We start from the raw sequence: 24478 nt of genomic DNA, 5'->3' as shown, positions 1-24478 counted from the left end.
CCGAGAAAAAACAGAGAACATATATTTTACCCCTCATTTCTTTCCCTTTTACTAATCTTACATATTACTTGAAGTTACTTTACACCAGGTAAATCATTTTCATACTGAAGTGAGAATTTTAAGTTGTCAGTGTGTCTTTGTTATGTAATAATTAACCAGTGGGAACAGAGGGAACAGGAATCTGGATTCCTTTAGGAAGCAGATTAAGTAGAGTCACCCACTTTGCTAGTAAATCACTCTTCAGTGAGTATCATTTTTGCTTCTTGTTTCCTCATACATGAGCCCTTGTTTTGTGCCCTCAAACATGAGCCCTTGTGTTGTGACTGAGACCCTTGTAGGGTTGTGTTTTCAGTAAAGAGCATGTAATGATGTGAAGTCTCAGAGAGGTAATCATGTTAGTCTATAACTATTAGCCTAGACCTGCATTTCTTAAACTGTGGGTTGCGACCCCCATGGGCAGGGCTCGATGATCGCGGCAAAAACCACTCGCCAGTCCCGTACTGCGCTTGCGCGAGACCTGCACTGCGCATATGCAAACCGCCAGTGAACGGGGCGACTGGCTGAAACCTACTCGCCATGGGTGAGTAGATAAGTGGATTTGTCAAGCCCTACTCATGGGGGTTGCGAGCAACTTATGGTGGGGTCACAGCTGGATCTGGTTTTTTTTTTAATGTAAAAATTTGTGTCTCCCCGGCATCTCAGTTGCCAGGTGTTTGGTTTTCACCCAGACCACTGCCGCGTCTGGTAGGGACGGGGGAGTGAGGAGAGCCACAGAGTCTAGTGAAGGGGGGGCAGGAGGGGACAGTTGCCGGGCGCCATGCTAGAAGGGCACTGTGCTGGATGGGAGTGGAGCGCGCACTGCTTTGGCCCACGTAACCAGCAGACACCGGAAGCTGGCCATGTGATGCCTCCTCTACAAGCTGAGAGCTGAGGCATCCGGGCTGGGCGGTGGGAGCAGCCACTTTAAAAGTAAGATTGTTCCTCTGTGCCTGGCTCTGCGGGGAGGAGGGGGGAGATTTGATTGGCGCGAGGCTCCTGATGCTGAGGATGCCTGCCTTAGGGGGAGGGGGGAGTGCACTGGGATGGGAGGGTGCTAGGAGGGACTGGCTCTGAGGCAGAGGTGAGTGGATGGGGATGGGGAGACTGGGGGGCATGGCTCAGGGGGAGGGGTGGGTACATTGGTGGTTAGTGTGCAGTCCCAAACTGGACAAAGTGGTGCAACTTTTGCTTAACAACTTTGGTTTCCACCTCCTTCTTTTTTTTTTTTTGCTTAACAGCTTTGAAGCAGTGAGGGTGGGGGGTCACACAAATTCATTTTGGACTTTAGGGGGTTGTGGTATCACAAAGTTTGAGAACCCCTGGCCTAGACAGTCTCTATAACAAACGATTAATGGACACAAATCAGATATTCAAAATGGTAGCACAAAGAAACCTTTTGGGGAACATTTAAACTTGCCCAGGCACTCATTAATGGACCTAAAAGTGACTATACTCTTAGGGTATGTCTACACAGCAAAGTTATTTTGGAATAATGACCGCTATTCCGAAATAACTTTGCGAGTGTCTACACAGGTAAACCGCTATTTCAAAATTATTTTGAAATAGTGGACGGCTTATTTCGAATTCTGTAAACCTCATTCTCCGAGGAATACCTCCTATTCTGAAATAGCTATTTTGGACTAGGAGCTGTGTAGACAGGGAATAGGGGTTAAATCAAAATAGGGACCTCCAGCCCTTCCCAGGGTGCCCTGGTGGCTTCTCTGGCCACAAACAGGAAAACTCTATCACCAACCCTCCCCCCCCCCCGCAGCCCTTAAAGCTGCACCCTCTGCAGGCAGGGTTTGTGGCTCTCAGCAGGCCTGACAGCCCTAAGCCACACTGAGCATCCTATGTAGCCAATTTTCCCCTTTATAAAGACACATTATGGATGTTCTTGATATTTTGCTTCTCTCTTTACTCCATAGTGGGAAAACATAAACGTCTTGATCTGACTCACATACATTCTCCAACAATGTTCTAGGGAACACTTTCCATGTCTTAAACAGACTATTATTGTTTCTTGTTCCAGTCACATAAAGTGGTTAAATCCCATTATTGCCTTCTTCTTAACAGAACCATATTTTACTGTACAGAAGCTTATTTATCTTTACCTATTTATCCTTTCCTGCTACAGTGTTTGAAGAGAGAGCAAACAATTGTTTAATCAGTTTCCTCACAACAGTTTATTAGAAGGTTGCAAGCTAGGTTTTCAACTGCTGGAACAGCAATGGTTAACAAGGTGAATGGTTTCTTTCTATATGCTGGTTTCTTTCTATATTGGCTCTTATATTGATGCATAGTTCCATAGCATTTGATACCACTCGTCATTTGGAATGCTATCAAATAGATTTAGCAAGAATGGCACTTGTTTTGGAAGAGATCATAGTCATCTGATTGTATGCAGTTTGCCTCTCCTGTCATTCTTTTCCCAGTGTCTCATGGGACCATAATATTGTTCAGCCATTGCCTGCTATTTTGCAGTTAATTATCCATCTTTCCTTCTTTATGAGATTCACAGAAAGATCATTTCCTCTGCTTCCACTACCTGATCAGCTTGTCTTAAATACTGGGTCACAGATGTCCAAGGATTTTTAAATATTAATTGCTACAAAAATTGAGCTATGGTTGGTTTCTGACACTCTTATATCACTACATAAATGAGTTTATAATTAATTTTTGAAAAAGTATTTCCCCCTTTCCCCATTCTTTTCTGAAAAACTATTGGTTCATCAGTGAATCACTATTGACATTCCAGAATGCACCTTTGCTGTGGCAGGCATCTCATTGCAATCCATGGTATTATTATAAAGCGATACATTATGCCTCTTCACTGAGGCAGAAAAGACCAAGAAGATTTCATAGAGGGAAAAATATTAAAGGAAGTTTAGTTAAAATTGATATTTGAGTTCAGTGCCAACTACAGTCTGGCTAGTGTGGCATTTGGACTACAGGTATGACTTAACTCAGTTTTCACATGGGCTTTGCAGTTTACAATTAAGTAAATAGTTCAATAGGGCCTAATTACAGAGCTTAAATTAATGACACCTTACCCTGCTGGTTACCAGATTTCTTTAACTGAGAGAAACTCTGCATTTTCCCTCTCAAATTGTGTCATTTTTGGTGGTTAATTTTTAGGGCCGTGATCTATCCTCAGTTTTTCTTACTCAAAATTGTGTTTGAAGTCAATAGTTGCAGCTCCATGGATGGAACAGGAATAAGAAATGGCCTGTAATTATTATTCTTTGAGAAACTCACTGGTGATTAAAGGTGACATGCAAAGCACATATAAATATATTTGTCTCTTAGTTTGCTTCTTTGTGAGGTATAAAAAAATTCCTGAGTTCATTTTTGAATGTATTATTTTTAAACCTTAAAAACATCAGGAATATAGCACCTGAATTCTCTTCTTTGGGTCTCCAGACTACAGTTTTATTCACCATTGAATTTTGTCTAATTTAAGATAATTTGTATATTTTTGGACCTTGAGTTTGTGCATTTGATTTTTTTGAAAAAATGTTTCACCTTAATAATAAAAAGGTGAAGAACTATATTCAGACTTTGAAATCTGATACATTTTTGTGCTCTGGATATCAATATCTTTTGATATTTTTCTAAAACGTGTCTTTCTAGATCTTGCTTTTTGTTTTGTCAGGAATCTCTTTATTATACTTTCTCCCCTTCCCCCCCTCTCCCGACAAATGCAAATTAAGAGATTGCCATTGTGCTTTCCTACATGAACCTGTTCCCTTAGTGCTCATTTCTGTGGACTTTTCTGGCACGATTTGATATTGTTATGGCAGGAATCACCAGCTGGTGCTATTATGCATAGTTGTATAAATTCTTATTCTTAATGCATGAGCACTGTTCAGTCATTTGAAGAAATGCTGCATTGTTAGTTTTGTAGTATAATTTATTTTGGGGAAAGCTAGTGCAAATAACGGGATAATTTGCTCTCTCCCATTGGAACAATTACCAAGGATTATGCTTCTCCACCACTGTTTAAATCAAGATTGCATGTTTCTCTGAAAGATGTGCTTTTGGAATTATTGTGGAGAAGTTCTATGGCATGTGTTATACAAAGGGCTCGACAAATACACTCGCCCGCTCGCCCGTGGCAAGTAGATTTTGTTTGCTGGCGAGTGCAGGGGCGGACTGGCCCGGTGGGCCGTTGTAACGGGCTGGCCAAAGCCCGCACTACGGGTGGCACAGCCCCATCCAATCTGCCAGCCAGTGGAGGAGCAGAGTTCTGCCGAGGAGGGGAAACTGTGGCGATTCTCAGCGCCGGGCTACCTGCGTGCAGCTGCGGCGCGAGGAGGCCACGCCGATTTTAAAGGACCACAGCAACTCGGCTCTGGCTGCGTGTCCCCAGCAGCTGGCTGTGGCGCATGGCAGAGCCAGGCCCCACCCCGCCGGCTCCAGTCCTGCCACGGCCCCAGCCCATTGTCGGCGAGAGACCGCTCCCTGCCGACCGCCCAGCTTGCTGCACCCGCCCCGCGCCCCATCTGGCTCCCGCCACCCATTCCGCACGCCGCCTCTGCACCCTGCACCCCAGATCGCCTGCTCTCCCTCTGGCTCTGCGCCGCCCTTGGACCCAGCACCCTGCTCCCCCCGATCCAGAATTCTAATCTGTACTTTTAAAGTACTTGCAATCTCTCCTACATTTGCATCCATTTAGAATCATACTCTCCACTCTGTTATCCAAGTCATTAATGAAAATATTGACTAGTATATGACTCAGAACTGCATGAGATAAGTTTTCTATCAAACTGAGAGGACCTATTAGAAGGACTCTTTAAGTATAGGTTCTCAACCTATTATGCACTTACCTTACAGTATTTTAGACCAACATTTCCCTTGTTTGATTAAGAAAATGTCCTGTGGGACTTTGTCAAAAGTGTTATTAAAATTAAGTAAGCCATATGTACTCCTTCCCCTCATCCACCAGGCCAGTAACTCTGTCAAGAAAGAAATTAGGTTGCTTTGGCCTACTTGTTCTTAAGTAATAGCCAATATGGATTTGTTATCATCCTATTATCCTCGAGGGGCCTACAAACTGATTGTTTAATAATTTGTTCCATTATGTTCTCATATATTAGACTGATGGTATATGATTCCACAGAACATGATTCTTTGTTCCCCTTTTTTAAAGATAGATACCATATTTGCCCTTCGGCAGTCCTCTGTGATGTCATCCATGATCCATGATCCATGAGTTTTTGAAGATAACTGCATGCGCCTAATGATACACACTAGTGGTCCTTTTGAAGATAAACAAAGTTAGGCATGTGCTTTCTGGATCAGAGCCTCTTGTCTCATCTGATAACTTAATTCCGCTAATTCTTCAGTTACTCGCAGTCACCCAGCAAAACCATGGTAGACAGTACAATGCAAAAATAAACTTAGCAGAATTTCCCTTTCCATTTCCCTTTCCTAATATAACCAAAACTGAGAAAGAGCTCGAACACATTTTTCTCCTTTATAGGCCACTTTTAAAACCAGGAATTCATGTTCTCCTTTTGGGCATGTCTGGGGAGTTATTTCGAAATAACAAGGCAAGCATCCACATTACCAAGCCTATTTCAAAATAATAGGCTTGTTATTTTGAAATAATAACACCTGCTTGTGAAGAGGAATAAGCTTATTTCAAAATAATTATTTTGGTAGTTATGACACCCCTGTGACGGGGCGACCCAACTCCGCACTAGCCAAGGGGAGAGCAAACTCACCTGCTGGGCTGGGAGGCCCCTCCCCTGCAGCAATGCTGGGCATGCTCCAACTGCGGGCCAGGTATAAAGGCTAGGGAGACAGCTCAGTTGAGGCAGACCTCAGGAGAGGAAGGAGCTCCTGCCCGAGCTCTGGAGCAGCTGCCGCTGCCACCTGAGCCAAAGCCACGGGCCCAGCCAACGCTGCAGCTACAGCCACCGTATCGGTCTCTGCCGCCCTGCTGTCCACAGCTTGCAGCCACCCTAGCTGCCGTCGTGTTGGTTCCCAAGCCTAACAGGTTGGTACGGTTTTGTGTTGATTTCTGAAAAGTCAACGCCATATCATGGTTTGATGCTTATCCAATGCTCTGGCTGAACGAGTTGCTCGAGCGAATAGAAAAGGCCAAGTACATTTCCACACTAGATTTCACAGAGGGGTATTGGCAAACCCCCATGACCTCTGTTACAAAAGAGAAAACAGCATCCCCAACCCCCTTTAGGCTGTACCAGTTCACAATGATGCCGTTCGGTCTTCATGGAGCCACTGCTACGTTCCAGGGCCTGATCAACCAAGTCCTGCACCCGCATGACGGGTATGCGGCTGCCTACATTGACAACATCGTGTATAGCAGGAACTGGGAGGAGCACCTTCAACATTTAGGAAAGGTGCTAGAGTCCCTGGGAGAAGCTAAGTTGATGGTGAATCCAGCCAAGTGCCACCTAGGCAAATGAGAGGTGACATATGTAGGGTACACCATGGGAAAAGGGAGAGTAAAGCCGTTAGTAGACAAAGTTCAGGCTCTCAGACCATCCCTATTACAAAGAGGCAGGTGAGGCAGTTTTTAGGGCTGGTGGGGTATTACCGCAGATTCGTGCCCAACTTTTCCGCCCTAGCTGCCCCCGTGATGGATCTGACCAAGAGCCAACGGCCTCAGGGTCCGCGGCGTGTGAAGAGGCCTTCCAGACCCTGCGAGACTAGTTGCTCCGAGAGCTCAGCCTGACTTTTCAAGGCCATTCATCCTCCAGAGTGATGCCTCTGAGATAGGACTGGGAGCTGTGTTATCTCAAGAAATGGATGGAGAGGAGCACCCGATTGTTAACCTCGGCCAGAAGTTATATCCCCGAGAAACCAGGTACTCAACAATTGAATGGGAGGCCCTGGCAGTAAAATGGGCTGTTGAAGCCCCTCAATATTACCTGCTGGGTGGTTCTTTTCTCTTAGTTACTGATCATGCCCCACTCAGGTGGCTACAAACTATGAAGGACACCAACACCCGAATAATGCGCTGGTACTTGTCACTGCAGCCTTACTCCTTTTAGATGGTCCATCGGCTAGAGAGGGCACACACGAATGCAGATTTCTTCTCCCAGAGTGGCCCAGCAGGGTGAGGAGGGGGGGAGAATCCACCGGGGAACCCCTCTTAAGGGGGGGTGATAGGGTGGCCCAACCCCACACTAGCCAAGGGCAGAGCAAACTGGCCTGCTGGGCTGGGAAGGCCCCTCACCCACAGCAGTGCGGGGCATGCTCCAACTGCGGGCCAGGTGTAAAGGCCAGGGAGACAGCTCAGTCAGGGCTGACCTCCGGAGAGGAAGGAGCTCCTGCCCGAGCACTGGAGCCGCTGCCACCTGAGCCAGAGCCGCAGGCCCAGCCAATGCTGCAGCTGCAGCCACTGTACCGGTCTCTGCCATCCCACGGTCCATGGCTTGCAGCCATCCTAGCCACTGTCACTGCACGAGCTGCTGCCATGCCAACTGCTGTCACCACACCCGACACCGCTGTTGCACCAGACGCTGGACCAGATGCCGCTGCTGTGCCTGACAACGCTGCTACCACAGCAAGATCTGCATATACAGGTGGGGCCTATGCTGGCCAGGGGGACGGAGTAGGAAGCAGCCCAGGGCAGGGAGCAGGAGGAGCCCTGGTGGGCTCGGTGCATTTCGGGGAGAACTCCCTACCGAGTCAGTGGTGGGAACCAGGGGTGGATATAGGGCAGGGCAAGCGGGGCAGCTGCCCCGGGCCCCGCGCTTCAAGAAGCCCCGCGCATGCACCGTGGCAAAGGGGGGCCCCACGAAATTGGGCTGCCCTGGGCCCCGCAAAATGGTTATCTGCCCCTGGTGGGAACCACCCACCACTGATAGGGCCCTGGGCTGGGGCCCGGTGGAGGGGGAGGGTCCAGGCCTCCCTACCCCCTTTTCCCAGCTCCCAGACTAGGAGCTGATCCTGAAAGACTAGGCCTCAGTGCCTGTTTTGCGAGAGACTAGGCCTCGTAGCCATATTGCGAGAGGCTAGAAACCGGGGCCTGATGGGGAGTGACCCCATTGGGGAGATTGTGGGGCTAGGCACCCCGCCACACACCCATACTCATATTAACTTGTACCTTCCTACACAGAAATTAATTTTGACTACTTGTGGAGTTAGGTATTGAGAGGTATGAGAATATGTCTCTCTTGAGTCTAAATAATTTGACACAGATTCAAACTAATTGTAACTGCAAAACCTTTTGATTTTAATGTTATTGTAAAATACTTTTACATGAACGTTTAGGTTGTTCTATTTGATTTATGACTAGTTCATTTTATTTTTGGAGTTACCTGATTCATTCATCTCTTTAATCCGAACCTCTGGATTCCAGCAATTCTCTTGGATAACTCTGAAAACCTTTCCCTCCTTCATCATTTTTGCCTCCCCCTGTGAAATAAAATTTTCATTACAATAATATAGTTATGTTAGACAGTAAGACTTTTACTATTTTAGAAGTATGTGGGGCTGCCAATGCCCATCCAATGCTAGAATTCAGGTCCTATATTTTTGTTCAATAGAAAAAAAATCCACAAAATTATTTTGAAATGTCATTTGCCATTTAAAAGGACACTATCAAAGTATCTTTTTCGCAATTTAAAAATAAGTCTCTCTATTGCTGTCCATAATACTCTTGTTATCCTGAAACAGTTTCCTTAACTCAAGTTTGTCCTCCACTATTTAGGCACCCGCGCTTGTCATCAGAGTGATGCTTATGAGTGTTATTTGACTATGAGCCAAGTTCTATCCTCAGTTATGCCCAATTTCTTTGGAAGTCAGTGGGATCAAGAATGATCTTAGTAAATCCAGAGACGATTTAGAGCAGCGGTCACCAACCAGTAGATCGGGATCTACTGGTAGATCTTGGAGCCTCTGACAGGAGATCTTGACTGGTTTGGCCAAAAGGCTGTCAAGCCCAGCACTTCAGCTGTCCCCCACAGACTCTTTGCCTTGGAGCTGTCCCCTCAGGAACCTCCTGCTTGCTGTGCAGGGCAGGGGAGACAGAGGAGAGCGCTGATGTCAAGATGCCTCCTCTCCCACTCTGTATCCCATCTCCACAGAGCAGAGAGGGGGCATAACAGGGCTTGGGAGGGAGCTTGCTGGCTGCTTTTGGGAGTGGTGCAGGGCTGGGACAAGGGTGAGCCTGCTTAGCCCCACTGCACCACCACCCAGGAGCCACCTGACGTAAGCAGTGCTCAGCTGGAGCCCACATCCCACAAGTCTACCCCAGTCATGAACCTCCTCCTGCAACCCATGCCCCTGCTATAACCCTGAGTACCCCTGCATCCAACCACCTCCTACAGCCTGCACCTAGATCTCCCTCCGGCATCCCAACTGCCTTCCCCAAACTCAGCTCAGAGTCCCTCTCACACTACAAATTCCTTAATCCAAGACCCACGCCTACACCCCAACCTGCTGGCCCTGCCTGGTGAAAGGGAGAGAGGATGGGGGAGGGAGGATGGAGTGAGCAGGGGCGGGGCCTCAGAAAAGGGGCACAAAGGAGGTGGGGCAAGGACCTGTGGGTCTGAGGTAGATCTTGGATTGCACTTACATTCAAAAAGGTTGGAGACCCCTGATTTAGAATAACTCCATAAATTCAGTTTAGTTCTGCAGATTCACCCTGTACAATTGAGATGGAATTCGCCCCACTGTAAGATTCAGGGGGAATTTTCTTTTTAATAATAAATAAAAGAATACTGAAGCACTTGCATCAGGGGAAAATCCAGTATAAAAAATTACCAGAACTATAGCAATACAGTTTTTAATGCAAAGTCCTTTTAGGGTTATGAAGATCAAAATATTACCAAGGTCACTGACTTTGACTGTGCCTCTTTAATCGTGAGACGAGAGAGCAGTGCAACACTTTTGACTTTAATTTTTGATTGGTTTGACAACTGGCCAAAGACATTATGCAGTAACTGTCTTGTCAAATCAAGCCAAGGAAAATGAATCTGGCAACTATTCATAGCCACATGCTCTTATGGATGTGTTATTAGTTTCCTCCCACCATACGCAAAATCAGTTGACTGAGTTCTCCTGGAGGAGAGATGAATTTCACCCATTGCACAGCTATTCTGAAATCTAAAATAACTGGTAATTCATACTATTCCTTGTTATGAACACAGACATAAAATACTTAAATGAATAAATGTACACTCATTGCAGAAGGCATACTCAAATGCATGTCTTCTCTCTAGGAGGAGTCAGGCTGTTTTTCACCTTGAATTTGTTATTAGCTTCATACATCATTCACAAATATATTTGCCTGATAAATATTTTAAAACTTCTTTTTTTGACTCTTTGTCTGTGCCACCTGGGCAAGTTGCCAGAATGAACTGGCAGCAACATCACACTTTGAGAAAATGACTCCTAATATTATAGCCAGTAATTACAACTCCACAGTCCTGCTCCTCTGGCAAAATCCTTTAAAGTCTGTTAGAATTTATTTTCCAAATAGAAAGGATATCTTAGCTATACATTCCAACATATTTAAAAAATCCAATATCAAGCTACTGTTGATTATTGTGTAATAGATAGCAGGATATTGGGGGTAAGGGAAAGGACCAGAGGAATTGAAGATTTTGTCAAATAAAAATAGATTGTGTGTCCTTTAGTGGGCAACCATTGGGAGGGTTTCCATGAGCAAAGTAGACTTTTAATTCTTTCTTTGGACTCTGCTAGCCTCTAAAGCATTCATATATATTTTCTTCTATTAATACTGAAAATAATGTTAGATGGATTTTAATTTCACTAAGGGACTTCTCTGATATTAATACATAAATATTGAAAAATAAATAGCAATCCTTTTCATGTAATATTAGGCTATGCAATATGAAAGATTTTCTAATAAAGTAAGTGGCAATCTATAAAGAATTGTGATTGCTGCTTTCACCTGTGTTAAATGAATTTTCTGAGATCATGGGTGTGCCTTTCATCAATCTTGAACCCTCATATTTGTGTGTAAGCTGGAGAAAAGCCTGTTTTACAGATTAGATTCCTTTTCTTCTTATTCACTTGACTAAATTCACTCAGATCAAGGAAATTACCCATATGAATAAGGCAAGCAATATTTGGCTCAACCAATAAACATCAGTTGGAAATCAAGTGATATTGCTACAGTCTCAAAATTCTACCATTAAAATCCACATGATCCAAATACTTAAAATACAAAATTATGTAGCAATTTTGTAAAGTTAATAGAAAACAATTCTCTAAGGTTTTGCAGCAATGATAAACACATGGATCCTGAGGAAATGTTTCATGTTTCAAAGCAATGGCTAGAATGAAGCCTTCAGACAAGGTAATATGAAACCTCTATTCTCAAGGGTTAATCAATTTAACTGGGACCTTACTTAAGATTTGTTTAATCTCTTCGTAACAGCACCTTATGTTTTAAGCTTTAACAAATGTGGAAATTAAAAGACAGATTTAAAAATCAGTTGTGTCAAATCAAGTGAGCAACATGATAAAGTTTCCCTTCACCAGGCTCATCAGTTTTATTCAAAATTTCACTTCTTTGGGAAAAAAACATAATTAATTTTTATGGTTTGATTCCCATTCTTCTTTACTGAGTCATATGAGAAGCTTTTCCTTCCTCTCATCCTAAAACACATTTTCCCTTGCTCCAGTCCTGTTCAAAGGACTTTATTGCCTCCCAAGGATAGTAACATCCAACCTATTCTGACAGAGGCAGGCTGGATGGGACTTTCCTCATAGCCCATAATACTGCTACTACTTGCTTGCCAGAGGTTTCCAACTGAATCTTTAAAAAATTCCATGCTTTACAATACCAGCAATCTTTGCAACACTGGAATATTCTTGTAATAAACAGATGTAGCAGTTTATCAAACTACTCAGCTATATTTTCATTACTCATCAGTGCTCACACACTTGCACTTAACACACAGGTGTGTTTTTCCCAAGGTGACAAGTGATTTGGGTGTCCAGTTCCCATTATGTAGCTTGATCTATAGATGATATATTGATTACTTAAGAATTCCCTGATATCACTTTCAAGGTTGACAGGTTCTTGTCCCAAGATCAGACCCAGTATTATTCAAAACTATTCAGATTAATAGGAAAATAACATCTAGATTCCTCAGATAGTGTGGAAATTCTCAGCCAGTGTTTTACATAATGCAGGTAATATATCTTTAGTGAGAATCATGAGAGTGAGGGTTGTTTTTTTTTTAAAGCAGGGCACCACAGTTATTGCCTTCATGAGAGTAAACCTGAAGGGGTGCTGAGGCAACACCCTGTAAATGACACAAACTGGATATTTAATTCCTTTTGTGTCATTGCACAACTAACCACACTAATATCACTCGTCCCTGTATCTCTCAGTTCAGAGCTCCCATTTTGAAATCATGTCTGAACAGCAGAAGATGGGACCAGATTAACTCTAACTCTGTCTGGTTAAAAAGTTTCAGAGGGGTAGCTGTGGTAGTCTGTAAGGGTGCATCTACACAGCACTGTAAAGTTGAAATAAGATACGCAATTTGCACTATGCAAATTGCGTATCTTATTTTGATTCTATTTCAAAATAGCATATTTTGAAATTTGGTGCATCTACACAGTGCCAAATTTCAAAATAATGCACTATTTCGAGACATCCCTTAACCCTTGTGGAATGAAGGTTACAGGGATGCCGAAATAGTACGCCCGTTATTTTGAAAAATATTTCAAAATAATGGGGGGCTTGTTAAGATGAGGGGTAGCTATTTCAGGATATCTATGGCATCTGAAAATAGCAGCGCTGTGTATATATACCCTAAGGATGTATCTACACAGCAGTGTTATTTTGGAATAATGGCTGTTCTTCTGAAATAACAATGTGAGCATCTACACAGCACTTCCATAATTTAGAAATAAATTCTAAATAATGGACGGCTTATTCTGACTTCTGGAAAACTCATTTCACAAGGAATAACACCTATTCCAAAATAGCTATTTCAGAATAGCAGTAGTGTAGATGCTCCACTGCTGGTATTTTGAAATAGCTCCTCCCCAGGGCCATTCAAATGAATTACTCTCCAGTGCCTCCTGGGGCTCTAAATCGAGATAGCACATCCACATTAGGGAAGTCTGCCTTAGATTAATTTTGAGGCTTCCCTGTAGTGTAGACGTGTTATTTCGAAATAAGCTATTTTGGAGTATTTCTCCTAGAATAGCTTATTTCAAAATAAGTGTGCAATGTAGATGTACCCTAATTGAAAAAACTTCAAAATAGTGAATAGTTGTGCAGCACCTTAGAGACTAACAAAAAATGAAGATGCTATCATGAGCTTTAGTGGGCACAACCCACTTCATTCATCTGAAGAACTGGATTGTACACATGAAAGCTCATGAAACCATCTACATTTTTGTTAGTCTCAAAGGTGCAGCAAGACTATTCATTATTTTAATTTTTTTTTGTTTTGTTAAACTCACCATCTAAAAGGCCAACAGTTTAATAATATAATTGGTTTTCGTTCATTGACTTAAATGGGAGCTTGCACATTCTTAAACTAAAGCATGTGCTCACGCTCTCAGCTGGACTAAGGATATCTTTCCTTTTTATGCTGTCAGCTGTGCATCTTGTGTCTTGCAGCTCACGGTATCTAAATCATGCTTATTCTTTCCCACCAAATACCTCATTTTCTTCAGATCCCTCCCTAGCTAATAACATATGCATCACCACCATATGAGCACTTCACAGCCATTATTAGATTTTACCACCGTTTTACGTATGGACAGAGGGGACAATAGAACTGCTGGACCTCTGGCCCAGGTAGAGGTGGTGGCTCCACACTCCCTGAAGGGGTGAAGCCTAAGGCTGGAGGGAGGCAGCCAACCCTCAGTGCCACCTGAACCCCCACCCCCATCCAGCTAGCACTTAGCTCCCTTTGAATCACCAGCCCCTGTGGCAGTTGCACCTTTTGCCCCCGTTGCTGGCAAGCCTGCATATGGGGAACTAGCACAGGAAGTTGGCGGCTATGATGTGAACTGAATACAAGTTTCTTGAAGCCCTGTCCAGTGCTCTGTGTAGTAGACCATGTTCCTTACCCCACCTCTCCAAGCACCCACTCTTCCTTTTTCAACACAATGGAATCCTGGGACCTGATCCAGCACCTCGTGAAGTCAATGGAATGACTCCCATGGAGTTCCAGGGGTAATTGGGACAGGCTCCTGAAGTGTTAGCTTGCATGTTTGTGTGTGTTCATTTATTCTGTATTGTTTAGCTCCTCAGGGTAGGCTGTATGGCTTGTGTGTAAACTTATGGCACTATACAATGTTATTTATCATTATTGCCACAGGTGCCAACTTTGTGGGTGCTCTGGGGCTGGAGAATCCTTGGGGGGAAAATTAGTGCTCAGCACCCACTGACAGCCAGCCCTCTCCCCCCATCCCTCTCACCTGCTGGTGGCCCCACTAACCAACTCCTACCCTCCCAATACTTCCAGAGCACCATGAATCAGCTGTTCAGGAAGCTCTGGGAAGGAGGGGAAGAAGTTGGCACAGGGTACGCTTGGGGAGGATGTGGGGAAGAGGTAGGGCAGCGAAGGGAAGAGGCAGAGTGAGGGCACGGGCTTACGGGTAGGAGTGGAATGGGAGTAGGGTGGGGCTGAGAGGAAAGTATTGGAGCCTAGGGCAAAGGGGAGAGTCAAGCACCCTCTGGCTAGAGGGGAAATCGGTGCCTATAATTATTACCAACAAAATATTCTTAAATGTTACGTTAAGGGCTCAACTGCTCCAGGCTTTGCATAGGTCTGTGAGAGACGAGGAGTGGGTATCAGAGACCTTTCCTGTTGTATGAACCTGAGGAGCTTGAATGGATTGGTTGTCACTGTGCTCCACTGTGTGCCAGGACTGCTGCAGGTTAATAATGCTAGCTTCTCTAGGAGGCTGGGGTCTGGTAAAGGAGCTGGCTCATCCTAGCAGGGAGTGCATGCATTCTCTCTGTGCTGCTAGTGGCATCTTGAGATATAATGCATCCTGTACAGCCTGCTGAAGAAGGTCACGTGTGCACTAACCCCAGCTGCAGGTTGTGGTTGTATATACCACAACTTGAGCAGATTGGAAAAAATCAGAAATATGAATATTGCATCAGAATTTGCAAATTTATCAAAACCAAAACATCTTCTAGAGATGTTTGATTTTGACAGTGTTCTGACAAACACTCCCTCTCACATAGGTTTGCTGGAGCCTGTCTGGCTGAAAGTTGGGGATCCCCAGACTCCCACAGACAGCAGCCGTTCACAAAGTGGACTGCCTCCAAGCTCCACTTCCATATGGGGAGAGTTTGGGGATTTTGCTGAAAGTGGAACACAACCAGATTTTGACACAACAAAATCTCTAGAAAATTGAATTACCTTTCTCCACATAGCTTTAACCACAGAACTGAAAAATCAAATATGCATACAGCTCTGTGTATGGTATGGCCCCAAGAGGCTGCAGCCTGTTCCAACTGAAACCTCTGTTCTGTCTTTGCGCTCCTTGTTATAAAGCTGAGGAATGAATTATTCTTTCTTCTTTTGGGAAGTTTTTTGATGCTATAATTCTTAATAACTTCTATAAAAATATTATTAGATAATTCAATTTGTGTTTTCTTTTCCTTCTAGACAGTCATATAATGTCAGAAGATCTGGGTCAATTTCTAGGTTAAGTTCTAAAATTGATGATTCTATGGAAAAAAAGTTTAATTTGATTCACGTTATATTGCCTTCTGTTACAATCTGTTTTTTAGTGCTACACACTCTGAATACAATAGAAGCTCAGCATTCTGAATACCTATGAAATGAAGGCTATTCAGAACTCTGAAATGTTTGTAACTCTGAACAAAATGTTATGGTTAGTCTTTCAAACATTTACCACCAAACATTGATTTAGTACAGCTTTAAAACTGTTCTTTGCTGGAAAAAATGCGGATTTCTCTATTACTTTTTAGAAGTTTATTTTTAACACAGTACTGTATTATATTTACTTTTTTTTGTCTATGCTGTTGATTGATTGCATATGTCTGGTTCTAAAGGTGGTGTGTTGTTGACCGGCCACTTCCTAACTGTGGTATTCAACAGTAACTCTGAAGTTCTACTATATTAGGCTGCGGTAATTATGAAGAATGCTGGATTCCAAAGGGAGATTAGACAGAAGTTAGTCACCTTTTACCCATTTTCAGTCCTTTAACAGAAAGATCTATTGTGATGTTTCAGTGTTTGGAGTAATCTTGCTACATGAAAGGGTATATCCTAATGATTTGAAACTGTAAGTTAAACGATGGCCATCAATCTTATTGGCACACTGCTTTTTAATGGGTAGAGGTGCATGACACCACAATAATGCCTTAGAGAATGAGAATCAGCATACCTTGCAATGGTGTTCCAGTTGAACCCATCCACCATAACCATATTTCTGTGAAGGAAGGAAGAAAAGGCCAGTGATTAGACAGTGTCATGGAATGAAAATCAAAGGCTCAGTTCTTGCAGCTAGTCAGACCTAAGTGTAAGATGATCCTCATGGACAAAAACGAGTAGTACTGTGGCACCTTAAAGACTAACAAAAATAAATAGTATCATGAGCTTTCATGGGTAAGACTTCATCAGATGAGTTGGAGTGGAAATGACAGAAACCAAGTTATATATAACAGACAAAAAAGTACCTGTTAATTGTAGGACCTGTGTTAGACCTCAATGAAACTAATTAAGTGGGCTGGATGTATCCCATTCATAGCTCTTGATGTGAAAATGTGGATTTTAAAGGCAGAGAAAATTGGCGTTGTTATGCATTAACCAATTAATGTCTTTACTCAAGGCCAGGTTAATAGTGTCAAATGTGTAAATAAATTCCAGTTCTTCAGTGTGTCTCTGTAGTTACGTGATGAAATATAGCCTTCCCTCCCAAATAACAGCATCTCCTCAGGTGGACCCAAATAGGACAAAGAAGAGAGGGAAGCAAGAGGTAAGAAAGAAACTCAAGAAGCCACATACAGAAAAGAAGGAGAAGGAGAAAAAAAAAGACTAAAATAAAATAAATAAAACAAAAATATCCACTGCTCCAGTGAGGGAGAAACATTAGTCTTTTGTAGGCATGCCAAATGCTTATTATTGTTTCTTACTCAGACAGTCATCTAAGAAGTAGTGTTTTTGACTGACTTCTTGTATGTTTATGATTCATTTTCATGGTTAATATCCTTTTAGCACTTTATTAGCTAAAAGTGGATGCAAAACCATGTCGCCTTTAGGCTGTCAAATGTAGGACTGCATCATTTGATGAAAGGCAGCTGCGGGGTGGGGTGCATGTACGTATTTATAGTTCTTATGTGGCCAGGATCTCAACTGGTGTTAATTACCATTGCTTCACTGAATTGAATGGAACTACATTAATTTACACCAGCTAAGGATCTAACACGGGATATATACATCACTGTTTGTGAGAAACTATGTAATATGCAATGAGTATTGCCTACATCTATCTAGCTGCACTTCATCTACATAGTTAGTATGCGTATGGTTATTTGCTCAGCACTCTTCACAATGATATTATCATCATCTGCACAGTGAGTTTTCTGTTCCAATGATGCAAGTATGGAAGATTCATTTAGGTAAGTGTGACGGGGCAGGCGCTTTGCCCGCGCTCCCCCGCACTGAAACGAATACCAAGGCAGAAAGCAGGCACCCGGGAAGGCGGGCGGACGAGGGGGGGACCGACCGCGGGGAACCCGGAAGCCGTAGCAAGGGCAGAGGTGGCCGGCAATTGGGAGGACTACCCGGCGCTGCCGGATGACGTCAGGAGAGGCGACGAGCGGGACGCCAAGAAGGGCGGGGCCCCGAACGCCGGGAGGACGCCAGCCCAGGAGGTGGAGAGGTGGGAGATTCAAAAGGGCGAGTGCCACAAACAAGAGGGGAGCTCCTGGAGGTGGGAGGAGGCCAGCCCCCTGCCTGGAGAGCGTAGCACGGGAGAACCCCTGCGCACAGACCCCCGCCAGAGGAAGGGACTCAGGGTGAGTCTATCCCCTTGCCGGGGAACCTACTGGGATTGAGCCGGGAAGAAGAGACCCAGGGCGGGGCCGCGAACCCCGCGAGTGGAGGGTTTGGGGAACTCGACCCCCTCCACTGACAAGGGACAGATGTCCCCGTCTTATGGCCCTGGGTCGGGGCTCGGAGAGTGGGAGGGCCCGAGCCCCCTTCCTGGCCCCTCGGATCCAAGTGAGTCTGGAGCGTGCTGGAGTTATAGGCCTCAGACCGCGGCCAGGCGGTCGGTCACAAGGCAAATACTCACCTTTTGGGACGACGGCTCACCCGAACTCGGGGTGACCTCAGGAGAGTGGGTAACAGTAAGGTTAAGAGATTTTCACCTGAAAACCTCAGTTAAATACTCTGGATCTGGAGAAAGCTTCTTGAAGCTCAGAGTACATATACAGAAGAGGCACAAGTTAATAAAATGGTTAAAGAGTAAATGTTACTGGACAAATTAACTGTACAGTATAGATATAATATATAGCGGAACATTTGTTTAAATGTGCTGGAAATCTGGCAGTGATTTCCAGACATCTTGCCTTTTTAGACAGTTATTAAGATTGATAAGAATAATTAAATTTTACCATTACATATAAGACAAACTTCCACATATTTATGTCATTTTGTGCTGTTTATGATACTTTTCTCCTTAAAAATGCAGGCTTTCTTTCATAAACCATGAATGAATACTCCAAACCCAAGGGCACATCTAGAAGGCTGAACATTTGCATTGTTTTTGGAGCATAGGCAATTACTGAATAGTGCCATTGAGATCAGCTGGTGAACTTGCACAATTATTATAGTAGCGAAAGTTAGAAGCAAAAGGTCTCTCCCGCCCTCAGGGCTGAGGAGTGGGGGGGATCGTGCCCGAGGAAAGAAGGTCTCTCTTGTGCCTCCCTTTCCTCCAGGGCTGAGGACTTTGTGTATGACTTTGGCCCATATTCCTTGATTTAATGGCAAAAACTCTTTTAAATCTCTGGCAGCTGGAGCCTGCAGGGTGCTAACTTGAGGGTGCTCAGCACCTTATAGAAGACACTCAGAGCTTCTCAGGATCAGACCATAACATAATGCTCTTTAGGATTCAGTCCTTCAAAGTGTTGGGCACTCTGTGGTCCAGCAAAACACCCAAATATCCTGAAACAAAAGACAGGACTATGCAGCACTTTAAAGACTAACAAGATGGTTTATTAGGTGATGAGCTTTCATGGGCCAGACCCACTTCCTCAGATCAATTTGTGGAAGAAAATTGGCACAAATTGATCTGAGGAAGTGGGTCTGGCCCACAAAAGCTCATCACCTAATAAACCATCTTGTTAGTCTTTAAAGTGCTGCATAGTCCTGACTTTTGTGTCAGCTAGACCTGACTAACATGGCTGCATCTCTATCACTACCCAAATATCCTGTGTGCTCAGTTTTAAATAGGCAAATGGTTCCTCTGACTTTAGTAGGACTATCCAGGTGCTTAACTTTAAATACTTGCTCGACTGACTGTTTTGCTGGATTGAGTTGTTATACTTGCAGGATCAAACTGTTAGCCTCTGGTTCAGACAGAGACCTAAACATGTGTCTAAGAATTGATTTTTAAATGCCTTACTCACTTGCTTAAAGGTGGCACATGCTTAAGTACCTTATTATATTGGGCCATAACTTACCATACAGAACAGCATTGGAAGACTGAAAGAACAAGCAAATGAAATATGAGAAGGAAAGTAAGAGATGAAAAATGATCCAGCACATTTTCAGACCCTAGAAAACAGCTATTGGTTAATCATTATCATGAACATGTATTGATTCTGCCTTTCAGCTTCCATAATTCAGCTGCCAGGCTGAAGGTCACCTTCTTCTACCTATTAATATTTAATCAGGAGAGACAGGCTTAAAAGATACAAGTTAGATGTCCATTGAGTCTCCTGAAAAGGTTTAAAGTTCTTAGAATTAAAAATAAAAAACTCACCATTTTCATTCAGTTTAATTTATAAGGTCTGAAATGATATGAAATAATGAAAGATGATGATAGAGGGAGACTTAAAATCCCTATTTTTTCCCCAGAAAGTAACATTTCACAGGAAACTGGACAAAAGGAGGAATCATTAACTCATCAGCATGAGCAAAAATATGATCCTGCACATCTAATGCAGGCAGTAAATTCTGTCATTGACTTCAAGTACAAATAAGGCCCTTATTTTCTGCCAGAGATGCTGTTGGCTGTGATATGTTGATTTACAACAATTTAAAATTTACATTTCATGAAAACCCATGTTTTGCCTAGGACAAGTAGGATATGAACCAAAGTCTACTGAAATAAATGAAAAGACTTCTAATGACTTGAGTGGTCTTTGGATTAGCTCCCTATGATTATGCCAACTGTGCAAAGGCCAGAAGCACTGTACAGCTCAATCACACAGACAATGGATCAAATGGTCAATGATCTATTTTTTAACCAGTTCCTCCCCCCACCATTCCGTCTTAGTCCTGGTCTACACTAGGGCTTTATTTTGAAATAATTCCCCTTAGGTCGAATTTATAGCCAGAGTGTCCACACTATCTGACCCATTATTTCAAACTAAGGGTCCGTTTCTTTATAAATCTGTACTTCTGCTTTTCTCGGGGTATAATGCTAATTTTGAAATAGTTATTTTGAGATAGTCCTAAAGTGGATGCTCCGGTGCTATTTCAAAATAACTACTCCTCAGAGTAATTTTGAACTAATTACTCTCCAGTGCTTCCTGGGACTCTAAGTCAAGGTAGCATGCCCACATTAATGGAGCCTGACATGGACTAATTTCGAGGCTTCCCCATAGTGGGGACATACCATTTCAATTCTGTAAAATCAAGAGTTAAGTCAAATGTAGTTATTTTGAAATAGTTTCCTAGGGCACATCTACACTGCAACACTATTTCAAAATAATTAGCGCAATTCTGAAATAACTTATTCCATATCTACGCAGCAGACAGTTTTTGAAAAATGCCAAAATACTGTCAAGCTGAGGACGTCTTACTCCAACTCCTGTAACCCTCATTGTACGAGGAATAAGGGAAGTCAGAGGAAGAGTGCTCTATTTCAAAATAAGTGGTGTGTAGATGCTCCCTATTTATTTCAAAATATGATCCATAATTGACGTAGCTCAATTTGCATTAATTATTTCGAGTTAAGCCCTGCAGTGTAGATGCACCTGTAGTATAGAAATGCCCTAAGGGATTCATTGGATGCATTTTATACTCCTTTTTCAAGGAGTATCACTTTTTCACATCACTTACTCAAAATTACTAGAAGCTTTTTAAAATGTTGGACCATACATTGGGAGCTATAATGAATTCAGCAAGAGGAGTGAAAAAAACAAACAATTTTAACCATTTTAAGATAAACTTTTCCTTGTAATATGACCTCTTCCAGTGCAAGGCTCCACTAATTTTACTGCATAGCTTTGGGGGTTTACTTTATTTTCTCTATTCTGGTGCCAATGTTAGACTTGTATCCTTGTTATCAACTTTATAATTTATCAGCTTTCTGTCAGGCTTCATACTTCACTACCTTTAAGTTCTAGCTTATTTGGATATAGATTTTCAAATGCTTAAACCTAGCAAGAGAAATAAAGACATTGGCTGACTGTGGCATTGTTGATTCAAGACTGCTTTTCCCCCTTGGTCCTCAGACTCTTTTCTATGGAATAATCAGAAGCAACAATGATTTGCAAAAAGCTTCTGTATAATGGTGAGACATTGTTATTGAAACAGGACAATCCCAGATTCTCACCACAAAGCTTCTACCTTTTCAGGATTATAATCAAGAGCTTGCCAATTTTTATTTTGTTTATAGTTAATTTACTTAAAAGCCTTATCCCACTTTGTATTGATAGCAAAAAGATGCTAAGGTCTTCAGGGACAGTTTAAATAGACTTGGTCCTACCTCATCACTGGGACTAGACTAGATGACCTCTTCTACAGCCCTACATATCAATGATTCTGGTATTTTTCTGTATCTTATGGACTTCTAAGTTCACAGGAGAGCAAACCCAAAACAAAGTTCTCTATTATCTTAGGTTCAAGATTAAATACTTCTGATGCCAACAATTTAATGTAAAAACTATAAGACAGCACTACGTGTATATGGCAGAGCGAAGAGATCAGAAAACACATTCCCTTCCCATCTATTCTATCTGTATTATAATGTTGACAGTTTTAAAGAAATAATCATAGATGTGTTTTGAATTCCAGGTTCCTTTGTTACTCATTTTTGAATAAATAAATTGCTGTTTTCTGTCCTTCTCTGACTAACCTTCAACCTCTGCTAGCCTGTGTATTTAACATTCACAGAAATACAGAGCTAACAAACTGGCAAAAGCTACTTTTGAAATCTCTGTCATCAAGAACAAATGGAAATTCAGTATATCAAAGGAAGAGAGATACACAGTATAAAGAGAGTCTCGGCTTCAGACTGGTGCCTAACAGCAAGGTTGAAATCACAGTATTCTTTTGCAGTCAAAAGACTGGCACAATGAGATCGAATGGTTCCATAACACTGACAGGCAAAAGCCTAGCAGCCTTTCATTCTAACTACCATGCAGACAGAATGGAAAAAGGGTCTCAAAACAGTGATTGGAGGGAAAAAAAGCAGCTAATTCAGTTCTTATATTAATTAATCTGCTATCTTGCCTCAAACTGAAGTATTATATGAGCTTTAAAAATCACCTGCACTACACTTGTTTAATATAAACATATAAAGTCTGTATTATCACAAAACAATTTCAGAAATGATGTGTTTTTTTGAAAAGCAACTTTAATAATTCTCTATATCACTGCAGAATTAATTTTAAAAAAGGATAAAAAATATTCCATAATGTTCACCATTGTGCAGGCTATCCTACAAACTGAGTTAGAACTAGATACTTCTTTATTTAAATTAAACAATCTGATTGTGTCACATCAAAAGAATCAGATTTTTGTAGTACAATGATATCTATAGCACATTCCATTTTCAAAGTATGGTACAAATATTAACAAACGCTCATGCCTCCATATTACAGATGGAGAAGACGAGACTGAGAGAAGTTAAGGAATAGATAGTGAAAAACATGTTACTGATACATTACCTCCAGAGCCTGGGTCCTACTACACCACCAAAGCGGCTTGCCACTATAGAACATGGAGTCTAGGGAATTATTTCTGATTGTACATATTGGATTTACAAAGAGACTTGTGAATTTACAGTATTAATCTCTAATGCAAATATTAAGTCATTGGACAGGTTCAGTACATTGCACTCTAACAGAAAACACTCAGTTAACAAATTCATATACTGCCTAAAACAGAAGACAAGTTATATTCTGTTTTAGGCAGTATATGAATTTGATAACTGAGTGTTTTCTGTTAGAGTGCAATGTACTGAACCTGTCCAATGACTTAAAAGTTCTAGCAAAAGAAAAAAAAAAGAATTTTAGCCAAACAGAGAGAGGATGATCCTGTATCCATTGACATTAATTCAGTGGATGCAGAGTGATTTCAGTCCTATTCATTATTACTTAAGTATTTCTGCTTTTACACATTTAAAAAAATGTGAATACAAACCAAATTAAAGGGGACATTTAAAATCAATGGAGTTTGGGCACCTGTTCTTTGTGTCTTTAAAAATATTCCCCGAATAGATTAACTGTTTTATTAACAATATGAAATTAAAATCTCAGCATTTTTACAACTGTAACCTTTTAAAAAAATCAGATTGTGCAGGCAATATACACAAATACAGAAATCTGCAACTACCCTATCTACTTAACTTAGTGACCAGCTTAACAGGCCTTTGTTTATGGTACTTCCAAATTCATAATTAATGACATTAGAAAGCACACACAAACTCAAACAGCTTTAAAGTAACACAAGGGGTTTGAAATAGGACCCAGTCCTTCACTCCTTACTCAGTGGGAGTTTTTCTTTAATAAGTAATACAGGATGAGGTTCTTAACTCTCCCCAAATCAGAAAAAACAATTGAAAACAGATGTTTATATAGCAATAGTAACATTGATAAATCAGAAACTACAATGGTAACAATAGATGTTGCTGCACCAAATGTCTAACCTCTTATTACCTCTTTTAGATCAGGCCATTCCTTAGGTAGAATGTGACTATGAATATCAATTTTCATCTCTGAAGGATCGCACGAGAATTACTGTTTTAAGAAAGAGGCTTTCTAATTAACCTTGAGTTCACTGTGCTCCCTGGCATAGCAGATTGCTGTTAACATAGAGTGTTATTTAAGTCTTCCTGATGTCCTATCACATTGCATAGCTACAGTAACCAATCAGAGAGCCAACATTCTAGGGGCGCTCCAAAGTAATGTAATGTCAATGACTCTCAGGAAGTGCTATTGCATAAATTACTGTAGACTGAAGAGTGAAGTAAGGCTGTGTGTTTACTCCAGAGCCTGAAATAAAAGTTGGTTTATAAACTT

General features: G+C 42.2%; 1 protein-coding gene across 3 annotated transcripts in view; it reads right to left on the bottom strand.

The window, feature by feature from the left end:
• Positions 1 to 24275, bottom strand: part of ACMSD (aminocarboxymuconate semialdehyde decarboxylase) — a 66128-nt gene extending 41853 nt beyond the window's left edge. For 2 of the 3 annotated variants that reach the window (XM_006117070.5, XM_006117071.5), the window contains exons 1-3: positions 24116 to 24275; positions 16387 to 16431; positions 8334 to 8430 (exon numbers count right to left, since the gene is read on the bottom strand). In XM_006117070.5, the coding sequence (XP_006117132.1) occupies positions 8334 to 8430; positions 16387 to 16431; positions 24116 to 24172 (199 nt within the window). In that variant the 5' untranslated portion in view covers positions 24173 to 24275. Of the gene's footprint in view, positions 1 to 8333; positions 8431 to 16386; positions 16432 to 23125; positions 23195 to 24115 lie in introns of those variants that run through there. The other variant, XM_089779709.1, reaches the window with a different exon arrangement.
• Positions 24276 to 24478: the final 203 nt, after the last annotated feature.

This window comes from Pelodiscus sinensis, chromosome 7 (assembly GCF_052426305.1).
Source record: "Pelodiscus sinensis isolate ZL-2025 chromosome 7, ASM5242630v1, whole genome shotgun sequence".
Classification (NCBI taxonomy): domain Eukaryota; kingdom Metazoa; phylum Chordata; order Testudines; family Trionychidae; genus Pelodiscus; species Pelodiscus sinensis.
This window is presented reverse-complemented; position numbering and strand designations above follow the sequence as displayed.